This window comes from Choloepus didactylus, chromosome 18, assembly GCF_015220235.1.
Source record: "Choloepus didactylus isolate mChoDid1 chromosome 18, mChoDid1.pri, whole genome shotgun sequence".
NCBI lineage: Eukaryota > Metazoa > Chordata > Mammalia > Pilosa > Megalonychidae > Choloepus > Choloepus didactylus.
In genome coordinates, this window is record NC_051324.1 from 59,896,966 (window position 1) to 59,910,278 (window position 13,313).

At 35.4% G+C, this 13,313-nt stretch overlaps 1 protein-coding gene across 3 annotated transcripts in view; it reads left to right on the forward strand.

The window, feature by feature from the left end:
- Window positions 1–13,313, forward strand: part of NSF (N-ethylmaleimide sensitive factor, vesicle fusing ATPase) — a 181,828-nt gene that overhangs the window by 46,291 nt on the left and 122,224 nt on the right. For all 3 annotated transcript variants that reach the window (XR_005212643.1, XM_037808729.1, XM_037808730.1), the window contains exons 2-4: window positions 26–111; window positions 2,587–2,686; window positions 4,763–4,802. Coding sequence is in view for 2 of the 3 variants with exons in the window: in XM_037808729.1 (XP_037664657.1) it covers window positions 26–111; window positions 2,587–2,686; window positions 4,763–4,802 (226 nt within the window). In the remaining variant the exon portion in view is untranslated. The remainder of the gene's footprint in view (window positions 1–25; window positions 112–2,586; window positions 2,687–4,762; window positions 4,803–13,313) is intronic.

The window sequence follows — 13,313 nt, forward strand, 5'->3', positions numbered from 1 at the left end:
TTTTTGTGATTGTTGATTCTCATAGAGTATGCAAGCTGCACGATGTCCTACAGATGAATTATCTTTAACCAACTGCGCAGTTGTGAATGAAAAGGATTTCCAGTCTGGACAGTGAGTATCTGACTTTGCTTTTCTCTAGCCTGCTAAGTGGTATTCAAAAACTTCTGGAGCATCCTTATCTTTTAGGAAACTTTTGAAAATAATTTTTTAATTCCTATTGCTGAGTGTAAAATGGAGATGAGAAAGAAATGTTTTTCAGTCTTTACTGTGTCAAACTTTGATAAACATAATATTTTAAAAATCATAATAAGCTTTTTATATATAATCTTTTATCTGTTTTCTTAGTAGAGCTGAACATATTGGTTACGTAAATAATTTATAGCATAGTCATTAGATATTTGGTTCTGGAGTCAGATGATCTGAGCTTGGATTCTGGCTCTGCCAGTTGCAAACTAGGTAAATTTATTTGTCATCTCTGTGCCTCTATTCCTCAAATGTAAAATGGGGATTAGGACAATCTTTCTCAAGGTAGTTACGAGAATTAAGTGAGTTACACAAATAAAGCACTTTGAACAGTGCCTAGCACATTAATAAGCCTTCACTAAAGGTTAGCTATTTGATCATTCTTCCTATGATAATCTTAAGGCACATGAGAATTGAAGACACACAAGAGATGTAGAATTTTTACAGGCATTTTCCGTCGTAATTTGTCTTTAATTGATTTGTATCACCCACTGCTACCAAGTTCAGTACCATCCATATGCTTCTGAGGTTGGTAGAGGTAAGGAGATGAAGGGGCTCTACCAGAAGCAGAAGCTAGATTGTAATAGAGCCTCTTTTTTTTAAGTTCTCTGTGAAATACGTGGGTTTTACAGAGGGAGAATTGCTAATCAGATGTGGTTTCCAGCTTCAGATTAAGGGCTTGTACTATATGATTGTATTAACATTGTTTCCAGCCCTAAAAATTCTAGGATGCTAAGTTGAACACAGGACTTACCACAAATAAACTGAGTATAAATAATTAATGTGAGAATTTATCTGTTTATGGAATTCTTTTACATATGTCATATGTTTACTGTACTCATGGTGAGATTGCTTCAAATATAATAGATATAAGAAACTTGTATTCTAGTGACAAAATAATATGTATAAAAATATTAACCATTAATATTTAAAAATTACAGCATTCTAAAAGATAATTTTAAAAAGATAGTGCTGTTGCATAACAGTTTAAAGCATCTGTCTCATATACAGTGCTGGTTAGTTTGTTTCTTAGTAGGGGAGATTATCATGAGATGACTAAATTTTATTTATTTATAGATAGCTTCTAAGCAGTACAAAATTGTTTCTGAATTAGAACAAAGTTCTTTGAAATAGTAAGTATTGATGTTTACATGAAAACTCATGTGTTCTAGTTTGCTAATGCTGCCAGAATGCAAAACACCAGAGATGGATTGGCTTTTATAAAAGGGGGTTTATTTGGTTGCACAGTTACAGTCTTAAGGCCTTAAAGTGTCCAAGGTAACACATCAACAATCAGGTGCCTTCATTTGGAGGATGGCCAATGGTGTCCAGAAAACCTCTGTTAGCTGGGAAGGCACGTGGCTGGCATCTGCTCCAAAGTTCTGGTTTCAAAATGGCTTTCTTCCAGAACGTTCGTCTCTAGGCTGCAGTTCCTCAAAAATGTCACTCTTAGTTGCACTTCGGGTATTTGTCCTCTCTTAGCTTCTCCGGAGCAAGAGTCTACTTTCAACGGCCGTCTTCAAACTGTCTCTCATCTGCAGCTCCTGTGCTGTCTTCAAAGTGTCCCTCTTGGCTGTAGCAGCTTTCTCCTTCTGTCTGATCTTATATAGTGCTCCAGTAATTTAATTCAGACCCACCCTGAATGGGCAGGGCAACAATTCCATGGAAATTATCCAATCAGAGTCATCACCCACAGTTGGGTGGGGCACATCTCCATTGAAACACTCAAAGAATTGCAATCTAATCAACACTGATAGGTCTGCCCACACAAGATTACATCAAAGATAATGGCGTTTGGGGGGACATAATACCTTCAAACTGGCACATCATGTGTTTTTATTGTCTTCTTAATTTTGCAGATTATTGTTTCAGCCTGTTGTAAGAGTCTGCAAAGAGATTTAATGAATAATCCTAAAAACTAACTTTTTTTACTGCTATATCCTGGCTCTTCTATCCTTGATTCTCCCCTCCTTATTTTATTGGGGTGTGAAATAATTTTCAGGAGAGGAAATTCATCTAGTTTTTACTCAATATCCAGGACTCTAAATCTCTGGCTTCAATTTTATATGAGTTGATGTTTTGGAGAGTGCATACTGTTTTTTAACTTGGCCAGATTCTACCTAATGTGTGTTTGGCCCAAGATGTTCCTTATAGCCTGGAAAACATTTTAAGTTGCTGCCAGTTTTTGGAAACTAAATTTGTGGTTCTTTTCCTTCAAGTCTCTCATATAAGGCTATGTTTCTACTTGGTACTCATCAAGCATTGGTTGTTGAAAATGAACACAGTGGAAAATTATGTTCATTTCCTCTGACATGGAGTACAGACTGTGTTTCTGTCTTTTAGGCATGTGATAGTGAGGACTTCTCCCAACCATAGGTACACATTTACACTGAGGACCCATCCGTCAGTGGTTCCAGGGAGCATCGCATTCAGCTTACCCCAGGTAACTTAGATGTTAATTTATTCTCTTCTTCTGTTTTTGGAAATCATAGAAGAATCAATTCATTTAAAGCACACATCACCCTCTTAACTGTGTTGATTCATATTGGAGAACCACATATAAGTATTATATAAGGAATTTAAAGATATTTTCTTTATATTTTAATGCATTGTTATTGAGATATATTCATACACCATACAGTCCATCCAAGGTATACAATCAATGGCTCACAGTATCATTTTTTTAAATAACAATATATTCTTAATTGCCAATTTTTACTATAGCTACCTGTTATCTTGATTCTTCTGATTTTTAAAAATTCTGCAGTAGTATCAGTCAGCTGTCAGATAAAAGTGTCAAGTTATTTTGTCATGTTAACTCCCAGGGTAATAGAAAAGATATAAGAATAATATTTTATTTGTAAAGTTGAAATCTATTAATGATTTTAAAATGTAATGATGTCAGACCAAAGAATATGGTTGAAGTAGTTGTTATCTCAAATTACAACTTAATTTGCTAGAGTCCCCTGAAAACTCGAAGTGTTATGATTACAGTTACAACTTTTGGTGGATACTATGAAAGGAAAATTGCCCGGCACTATCCCAGGTACATAATATAGAAGCACCACAAATATTAATCTGTATTCTTTTCTCCCCTATCATCATTCTTATACTGCTTATCTCACAATCCTAAGCACTATGAATGTAATCCCTACCCCTTTCTTGTATGCTAATAAGTATTGATTTACTCTGTTGGAGGTTTAGGGAAAGAGATCAAATTTAGGAACTATGAAGATCTCTTGAAGCCCTCAAAAATTATGGAAGTCTTTTTCACTTTTCCTCTTTTCTCTCCATTGGTTGTTTGGGTGTCTCTCCATTATCGAGACTACTTTTCACATTTGTTTTCATAGATTATAGGTGTTGGACGATCAATCATATTCCAGGATTTCCCAGGTTTTACAAAACTTGTTTGGGATTCTGGTGTCCAGACATAGCTTGAGGTGTGGCCATTTCTCCTTGCCTTTCTGCTTGTTTTAAAAAAATTTCTCCAACATTGACTGTATGACAGGCACTATTCTAACCACTTTTGCATGTGTTAGCTCATTTATTCTCATAACAACCCCATCTGGTAGGTACTATTTTTATTATCTCTGGAGGCTGTCCTATGGGCTGAAGTTCAGAACCTAAATGTGGCTGCTTTGTGACCCAAAGTCTGGGCTTAATCTGCATGCTGCTAAATTTTGGGTTGGCAGGAGGTGGATGGGATGTTACAGAAGAAGTCCTTTAGGGAAGGTGAAGGGCAGAAGGGAGGGAGAAGGGACCTACAGGAAGAAAGCTGTAAGGAAGAACATTTGTTGTTGCACAGATTCACAAGGCAACACCTTCTAAACTGTGCACCACAAAAATCCACAATGTTCAGACGAGTAAGAAAACTTGATTTCCAACCCAAAATTATTTTTCTCACTGTTCTTTGGAGTGTTATCAGGAATTACTAATTTTGAATCTATACCAAGCTAGTCCCAAATTCCTGCCTAAACACAATCTGCCCTGCCTCTACATTCCTACCATTGTAACCAGTCAGAACTTGGGGAGAAGCTCAATTCTGCTTACGACTGCCTGAAATTCCTTCCGCTGACATACCAGCAGTAGTCATGACCCTCTAACTATTTGAGTTCCTGCTTGAGTTTTAGTGTAGATTGTCTGACAAGTTTTAATGTATTTTTACTGAATTGCAAGTCTTTCTTTTTGTGATTCTGTAACAGTCAATAAAGTTAAACATAGTATGTTCAGAACACTGAAATGCTGTCTGATACAACCAGAAGCAGAGGAGCACCCTATTGTCTGATGCAACCAGAAGCATTAGTTATGCAGAGGAGCACCTTACTCAGAGGCGCTGGCCTTACTGCAGAAAGGCTGGCTTTGTATATTTGGGGACAGGTGTTCAAAGCTAGATGATAGCATACCATGTTTTGGTCTTTGAATGTGTTCCTGAAACCCATAGAAATACCTATTTTTCTTCATTTTCTCTAATTTTGATTGATTTATTTTTAAGTGTGTTTTATTTTCTCTTATTTTTCAGCGAAAGTGGGCTGGACTTTCTATTGGACAAGAAATAGAAGGTAGGTATACTTTTTAGCTACCTGAGGTAGATTTTCTTTATGATTTTCATGCAGTTATTGAGGTCTGTAAAGTTTTCTGTTATTGGTTGTCCGGCCATTAAACATTCATTCTATTCCGATTACTGATTAGATCTATGAGAACAGGAAGGAAATAGTTATAGTATTTGTATCCCTGTTTCTTTATCTGCCTACCTCTCTGCCTGGAAATTACAATTTAATGGGGGAAAAATGTCCACATATTTATAGCTCACAGAACAGGTACAAGGAAAATATGTGCACAAATATTACTTTAGAAGCTGTATGCAAAAGTGCTGAGATAGAGCAAGAGTGACTGAATTGATTGGAGACTGCAAAATTAGTCAGGAAGTCTTTCTTGGCACTAGAGTTTTAAGCATTGGTATGAAGTAGGGGAAAAGCATTTCATGGTAGAGATGGGAGAAAGACTTTTAGGATGAGGAGTAATATAAATAAAAGGCATAGAAATGGGAGCAAACAAATCATAGGTGGTGCTCAGGAAGTATGTTTGCTTCATCGAAAGGGAAGATCTGAATGAATGATATTAAGTGATGAGAATTGAGTATGCAGGAAGTGGAGGACCTAGATACATAGTGAAAATTTTGGATTTTAAAAAACAAAGGCAGTTGGGAGCTCCTAATAATTTCTGATAGACCCACCAGAATCCTACCTCTAGGAAATGATTCAGAATGGAGTATAGTGAGGAGTAAGGAGAAGTCAAAGGTTATTTGGAGGTTATTTGACTTGTCTAGAGTTAAATTGAATGGGACTTTGTAGAAATTATAGCTATAGATTTTTTTTAAGGAGTCTAAGTTATGTTGAAGAGGAATAATTGGTATTGCTTGGTGATTCCATTTTGCTGTATACTGAGATATATTTTCTTCTTTTGTGTTTGTCTGGAAAGATAAGTCAGATTTGCAGAAGGGATATTTTAGGTTAAGGAGGAGAAGAAAGGGTGGCAGTACATAAACATATGGTGTAATTTTCTTAGTGAAGTGTGTTATGAAGTCATTGTAGTTTATTAGGGATGGTCAAGGAAAACAATTTATGACTTCAGGGGAAAAAAAGACTAAGCTATTTATGAATTGATTATAAGCCAAAGAACTAATAGGAGAAAACTGGCGTTGTCTTTAGGTTGTGTGGCAAAGTTGCAGAAATGGAGTATGAATCTTCTTTAGTCAGATAATTTCACGTCAACATCATGGGTATTGTAGAGGAAGAAAAGAAAATGCAAGTGTAATTAAGAAAGTTTATTTTCTGCTTCCTTTTAAAGTAAAAAACAATTCATATTTACAGAAAAGTTGCAAGAATTATACAGAGAATGTCTATAGAATACCTTTACCCAGATTCATCTATTGTCACATTTGCTTCATCGTTCTTTCTCCCTGACTTTCTCCAATTTTGTTAATTGTTCTAATTATCTCCTTTATAGCATCTTTCCCCTTTCAATATAGGATCCAGTTCAGGATCAAGTAGTGTGCTTAGTTGACATTTCTCTAATCTGAAATTGTTCTTTAGGGTTTTTTTTCTTTCATAACTTTCACATTTTTGAAGAATACATTTCTAGAATGTTAACCAATTTAAGTGTGTCTGATGTTCACTTGTGATTAGATTTAGGTTATTCATCCCTAGCCAGAATACCACACAAGAGATGTGTGTCCTTCTCAGAGTAAAACATCCAAAGATACTCTGTGTTTGTTTATTTTCACTGGTGATATTAATTTTGGTCATACAGTGAAGATATCGGGTTTTTCTACTGTATATTTACTGTTTTTCCCCTTACAACTAATAAGTAATCTGTGAAGATATTCTTTAAATACCATATGTAAGTATCCTATTCCAGATAAGACTTCATGCCATAGATTTAGCATCCATTGATGATTCTTGCTCAAGCCCATCTCTAACATGGTTGCAAAGTGGTGATTTTCCAACTGCAGCACTCCTTCCAGATTTATCAGTCTGCATACCAAGGAAAAGTCCTTCTTCCTCTCCCATTTGGAAAAGGCCTTCTTCCTCTCCCATTTATGTATTCATTTATTTACCTATTATCAGTATGGACTCATAGATCCCTATTCTATTCAGTTGGTTTATGATCTATTATTGTCCTTATTTCTTATTCATTTTGATGTTCAAATTATCCCATATTTGGTCAGTAGGAACCCCTTCAGGCTGGCTTCTTTGTCTTTTTGACAGGCTCCCATCTTTTTTTTTTTTTTTTTGGCAAAAGGTATTCCTAGTTCGTTGTATGCCTTTCCTGCCCCAGCTTCCAGATCAGCCATTTTTCCAAGGAAACGTGGTTCCTTTTGGTGTGGAATGGTATTAGAAACCAAGTTCTGGCTGCTAAATATGCTCGTTGCTACTAGACTGTCATTACTTCTAGGCTCTTTCTGCAGACAGAGCAAAGGACCCATTCACATAAACAAATATTAGAAGTCGTGAGTTCACGCTGACACCTCCAGTGTCAGATGAACCCCACAGAGATCTTCCTTGCTTTTCCCCATTCCATATTTGCATCTTCCTTTTTCCACTCTAAGAATCCTGGTTCTCAACAACATCAACATGTTTGTTTCTTAGCTCTGTCCTACAAAATATATAAAATAATTTCTGAATTGCCATACCCAACTATTAAAAAAATATACCTACTAACAAATTCCATAGGGGCTTGCAGTTCTTTTTCCCTAGACTGAGGAAATATAGTTAAGATAATGTGTTTAAAAGTTACTTGGATTAGTTGTTTACTTAATATGCATCTGGATTTGTTTATTTCTGTTTGTGTTCAGTTTTAGGCCCCCATCCTTTTTTGGTTTACTATATTATTTCAAAAATGTAAAACACTAACATGCTTTCAAAAGTCAAAATTATACAAAAAGATATGTACTTAGAAGTGTCACTTTCTCCGGTGTCCCTTTCATACTGTTCCATACCTTCCCCCACATTGTAGGCAACCTATTTCATTATTTTCTAGTTTATCCTTTTAGTGTCTTTTTATTTTTCAAAAATAAACAAATTTATGTATGTTTTCTTATTCCCCCTTCTTTCTTACACAAAAGGTAACATGCTATATTTACTCCTTTTCACTAGACATCACTCCATATCAATTCATAGGGATTTTCCTCATTCTTTCTTATAACGGTGTGGTACTCCATTCTTTTTATGTAGCCTAGTTTGTTCAACTGATCTCTTGTGTTTGGGCATTTAGGTTATTTTGCAATTACAAATAACATTGCAATTTTGATATTGTTGGAGTTTTATCTTCAAGGTGAATTCATAGAAGTGAGATTTCTGGGTCAAAGGGGAAATGTGCATATTAGTTTTCTGTTGCTGCATAACAAATTACCACAAACTCAGTGACTGAAAAGAATACCCATTTGTTAGCTCGTGGTTCTGTGGGTTGAAAGTCCATGCATAGTGTGGCAGGGTTCTCTGCTTAGCATCTCGAAAGGCTGGAATCAAGTTGTCAGCCGTCCACATTCTGATCTGGAGCTTGGAGTCCTCTACCAAGTGTACTTGGTTGAGGCAGAATTCAGTTCCTTGCAGTTGTAGGATTGAGATCCTCTTTTTTTGCTGGCTGACAACTGGAGGGCCATACTCAATTCCTAGAGTCCACCCACATTCCTTGCCACATGCCCCCCTCCATCTTAGAAGCCAGCAACAGAGAATCTCCCTTTCATCAAATCCCCCTCACATTTCAAATCTCTTTGACTTCTCTGTCTCTGACCCCTAAACCTAGACTTAGAGGACTCATGTAATTAGGTCAGGCCCACTCTGATATTTTCCCTACCATAAGGTCAGCTGATACAGGGCGTTAATTATATCTGCAAAATCCTGTTAAGGCAACACCTATATTAGTGTTTGACTGAATAGCTAGGAGATGGGTATACAACAGGGACCTGGAATTTGGGGGGCCACCTTATGATTATGACTACCATAATTCATATGCAGTTTCATTAGATATTGCCAAATACCCACCATAGGAATTGTACGATTGTGCATTCCTGCTAGCAATGTGTGACAGTGCCTGTTTCCCCACAACCTTGCCAGCAGAGTAGTTTGTCAGTTTTTTTAATTTTTGCCCACACAAAGGGTAAAAAATTGTATCTCAGTGTAATTTTAATTTGTGTTTCTCATTTTATGAGTGAAATAAAGATTTTTACATTTTATAGGCTGTTTTTATATCTTTTTATGAATTTTCTGTTCATGTCTTTTGCCCATTTTTCTATAAGACTTTTGGTCTTTTTTCCCTCTCCATTTTTATAATTATTTTATATTTCATAATTATTTGTTCCTAATCTTAAAGGGAGATGTCTGTAGTATTTTCCATTTAAGAAAGAAGATGATTTTAAGATTGAGTTATACATATTTTATCAAGTTAAGAAAGTATCCATTCATTCCTGTTTGCTTGGGGGTTTTTGTTAAGAATGTGTGTTGAATTTTGTCAAAGCCTTTTTCAGCATGTAGAGATTAATCCTAAGATAATAGTTTTCCTAATATTGAACTCTCGTTGCATTCCTGGTATGAACCCCACTTGTTAATGGTGTGTCATGTTTTTAATGTAATGTTGAGTCTGTTTGCTAATATTTTATTTAGGATTTTTACATCAATATTCACAAATGCTATTGATCTGTGATTTTCTTTTTTGCTTATGCTTTCAGTCGGGTTTTTGTATTAATATTATAGATCCTTCATTAAAAGAATTTGGAAGTTTTCTTTCATTTTCTATTCCATGAAACGATTTAGGTAGCATTGGGACTCTTTGGTCTCTAAAGGTTTGGTAGAATTTCCTGTGAAACCTAAGGGGTGGGTGTGTGTATATTGCATGTGCTTGTGTTAGTTCCTTGAGAATATTCTCTATTTCTTCTATGGAAACTGGTCTGTTTTAACTTTGTATATTTTAGGGGGTCAGTTTTGGTAAGTCTATTATCCTAAGAGATTATCTGTTTCATCTAGGTTTTCAAATTTATTTGCATGGAGGTCTGGAAACTAGTCTTATGATTTTAAAAAATTTCCTCTGTATCATTAGTTACTTTCCCTTGTCTTTTTAAATTTTATTTTTATAAATAATTTGATTTTTCTGCCTAACGGCCTTGAGGATTTTTCTGTCTTTAAGTCTGATATCCTTATTAGGATATTTCTTGGAATTGATCATTCTGGGTCAGTTTTCTCAAGTATACAATGAGTCCTGTCAGTATTAACTTTTCTTTTATTTCCAGGAAATTTTCTTGGGTTCTGGTTTTAAATGTTAGTTCTGTTCCAGTTGCTTTGCCTTTCATCTTCCAGGGTTCCAATTTTATGTATGTTGAACCTTCTTTGTCTTCCATTTCAACCATTTTCTCTTTGATCTTTTTATTTATTTATGTATTTATTTATTTATTTATTTATTTATCTCATTTTTATTATATTGATTGTTTTCCTGTCTTTCCTCAATGGCCCTTATTAATTTTTTTAAACTGTTAATTTTGAAGTGTGTAAAGCTTAAGGAAGAGTTACAAAAATAATTCAAACTGCATACAGAGAACTCCAGCATACCCCAACATCCCCAGATACCCAGATTCATCAATCTTAACCTTTTGCCACATTGCTGTATCATTCTGTTTATTCATTGATCGATTTATCTGTTTGTCAATCCGTTTTCTAAACAGTTGAGTGTATATTGTGTACATCATTCTTCTTGAACACTTAATAGTGCCACGTAAATTTCCTAAAAACGAAGATATCACTTATGCAACCGCCTTAGGTATATTTATCAAGTTCAAGCAATTTAACCTTGATATAAAGCTTACAGTCTTTATTCTGTTTTTTTCCTATATCTCAGTAGTATCCCTTCAATCTTTTCACCTCCTTTGCTAGATCCCATCTGTGATCATACATTACATTTAATTGTCATCGTCTCTTTTGTTTCTCTTTCTTTTCTTTTTTTTTTATTGTGAGAACATACATACACTATACGTTGAGACTTTCCCATCTCAACCATTCCCAAGCATACCATTCATTGAGATTAAGCACATTTGCAATATTTAAGTACCCTCACCACTTTCAATTATCGAAACTCCCCACTCTCCAAACAGAAACCCTACACCCATTGTGCATTTACTCCCTATTTCCGCTGCTCCCTGCCCCTGGCAACTTGTACTCTATTTCTGCTGCTATAAGCTTGCATATTCTCTGATATTTTCTTTGTAGTTACCATGGGGCTTAAATGTTAAATTTAAATCTAATTTAAATTAAATTAAATTAAATTTTTAATTTAAATCTAAATCTATAATAGTCTCATTTGTTTAGATACCAACTTAACTTCAATAGTATGCAAACCATGTTACTATACCCCTCCATCCCCCCACCTTTATGTAGTTCTTGTAACAAATATGTTTATACATTGTGAATCCAAAACCACTGATTTATCATTGCATTTTATGCATTTGCCCTTTAGATTCTATGGGAAGTAGAAAGCAGCCTTACAAACCAAAAATAAAATAGTACTGGCATTTATATTTACCTATATCATTACCCTCACTGAAGATATTTATTTCTTCTTGTGGCTTTGATCAGTTGTCTAGTGTTCCTTCCTTTCAACCTACAGAATTCTGTTGCTTCTCTTATAGGGCTGGTCTAGTGGTGACAACTCCCTCACTATTTGTTTATCTGGGAATGTCTTAATCTCTCCGTCATTTTTGAAGACAGTTTTGCAGGATATAGAACTCTTAGGTTGCAGTTGTTTGCTTTCAACACTTTAACTATGTCGTTCTGCTGCCTTCTTGCCTCCATGGTTTCTGATGAGAAACCGGCAGTTAATTTTATTGAGACTCCCTTTTATGCGACCTGTTGCTTCTTTCCTGCAGCTTTCAGAATTCTTTTCTTTATCTTTGGCATTTAACACTTTGATTATAACAAGTTGAGGTGTGGTTCTATTTGGGTTTATCCTGTTTGGAGTTCTTTGAGCATCTTGGATGTGTATATTCATGTCTTAAGTTAAATTTGGGAAGTTTTTGGCCATTATTTATTTGAATATTCTCTTTGCCTCTTTCTCTTTTTCTTCTCTTTCTGGGATTTCCGTCTTGCATATATTGGTATGCTTGTTGGTGTCCCACGTGTTCCTCAGACTTTTTCACCTTTATTCATTCTTTCTTCCTTCTGCTCCTCAGACTGGATAATTTCAATACTTTTATCTTCAAGTTCACTGTTTTCTTTCTTCTGCCACCTCCAATCTGTTGTTGAACTCCTGTAGTGAATTTTAAATTTCTGTTACTGTGGTCTTCAGTTCTGTTTGGTTCCTTTTTCATGATTTCCATCTCTCTATTGACACTCCCTTTGTATTCATCTATAATTTTCTGGATTTCTCATAGTTCTTTGTCCATGTTTCCCTTAGCTTCTTGAACATATTTAGGACCATTTTTAAAAAGTCTTTTACTGATATGTCCCAGGTCTGCTCCTTCTCATTGATGGTGTCTAATGCTTTAATCTTCTCCTTTGCCTGGGCCATCACTTCCTCTTTCTTTGTATGTTCTGTAACCTTTTGTTAAAACTTGGACATTTTGATGCTTTAATGGATTACTGTTGAAATTTAGAATCTCTGGCCTCTGTTCCTTATACTTGTATCTAGCCAGTGTTATGATTGAGTTTTCCTAGAATGCCAGGAGCTAACAAAAAAGAAGGAAAAAATGCTTACTAGGTACAGAATTTCTGTTTGGTGTGATTGAGAAGTTTGGGTAATGGATAACAGCTCTGTTTTGGTAGGACAGCATTGTGAATGTAATCAACGGTTCTAAATTATATATCTGAATGGAGTTAAGGGAGGAAATATTAGGTTGTGTATATGTTACTAGAATAAGATTTTTTTTTTAAAAATCCATAGGACTGTACAACACAAACAATGAAAACTAATGTAAATTATGGACTGTAGTTAATAGTACAATTATAATAATATTTTGTTATCATTTCTAACAAAGGTACCGCACTAATGCAAGGTGTTAATAATAGGGGAGGTATATAGGAACTCTGAATTTTCTGTTTGATTTTTCTATAAACCTATAACTTTTCTAATACAAAACATTTATATTAAAAGAAAAGAAAGAAAGAAGTTAGGTTAACCTGACACTACTTCATGACTTCATACAATGCTTCTCAACCTTGGCTTTGCATTGAATCACTTGGGAAGCCTGTAAAAAAGATTGATGCCTACAACCCCATCCCAGAGATTCTGATTTAATTGGTCTGCACATCAGGACTTTTTAAACCTTCCCCAAGTGAGTTTATTATGTAGCCAGGGCTGAAAACTACTATAATAATAACAAACTCCTGGAGATCAATACATCTCCGTAAGGGCCCACAATCTTTCTTTTTAAACCCATTCTAGAGCATTGCTTAGAACAGGGGTCGGCAAACTAGGACCCGTGGGCCAAATCCAGTCCTCTATACTTGTTTTTGAAAATAAAGTTTTACTGGAACATGGTAGGGATGGAGGGGATGGGGACACCTTTCCCAGTCTTTACAGATTGACCT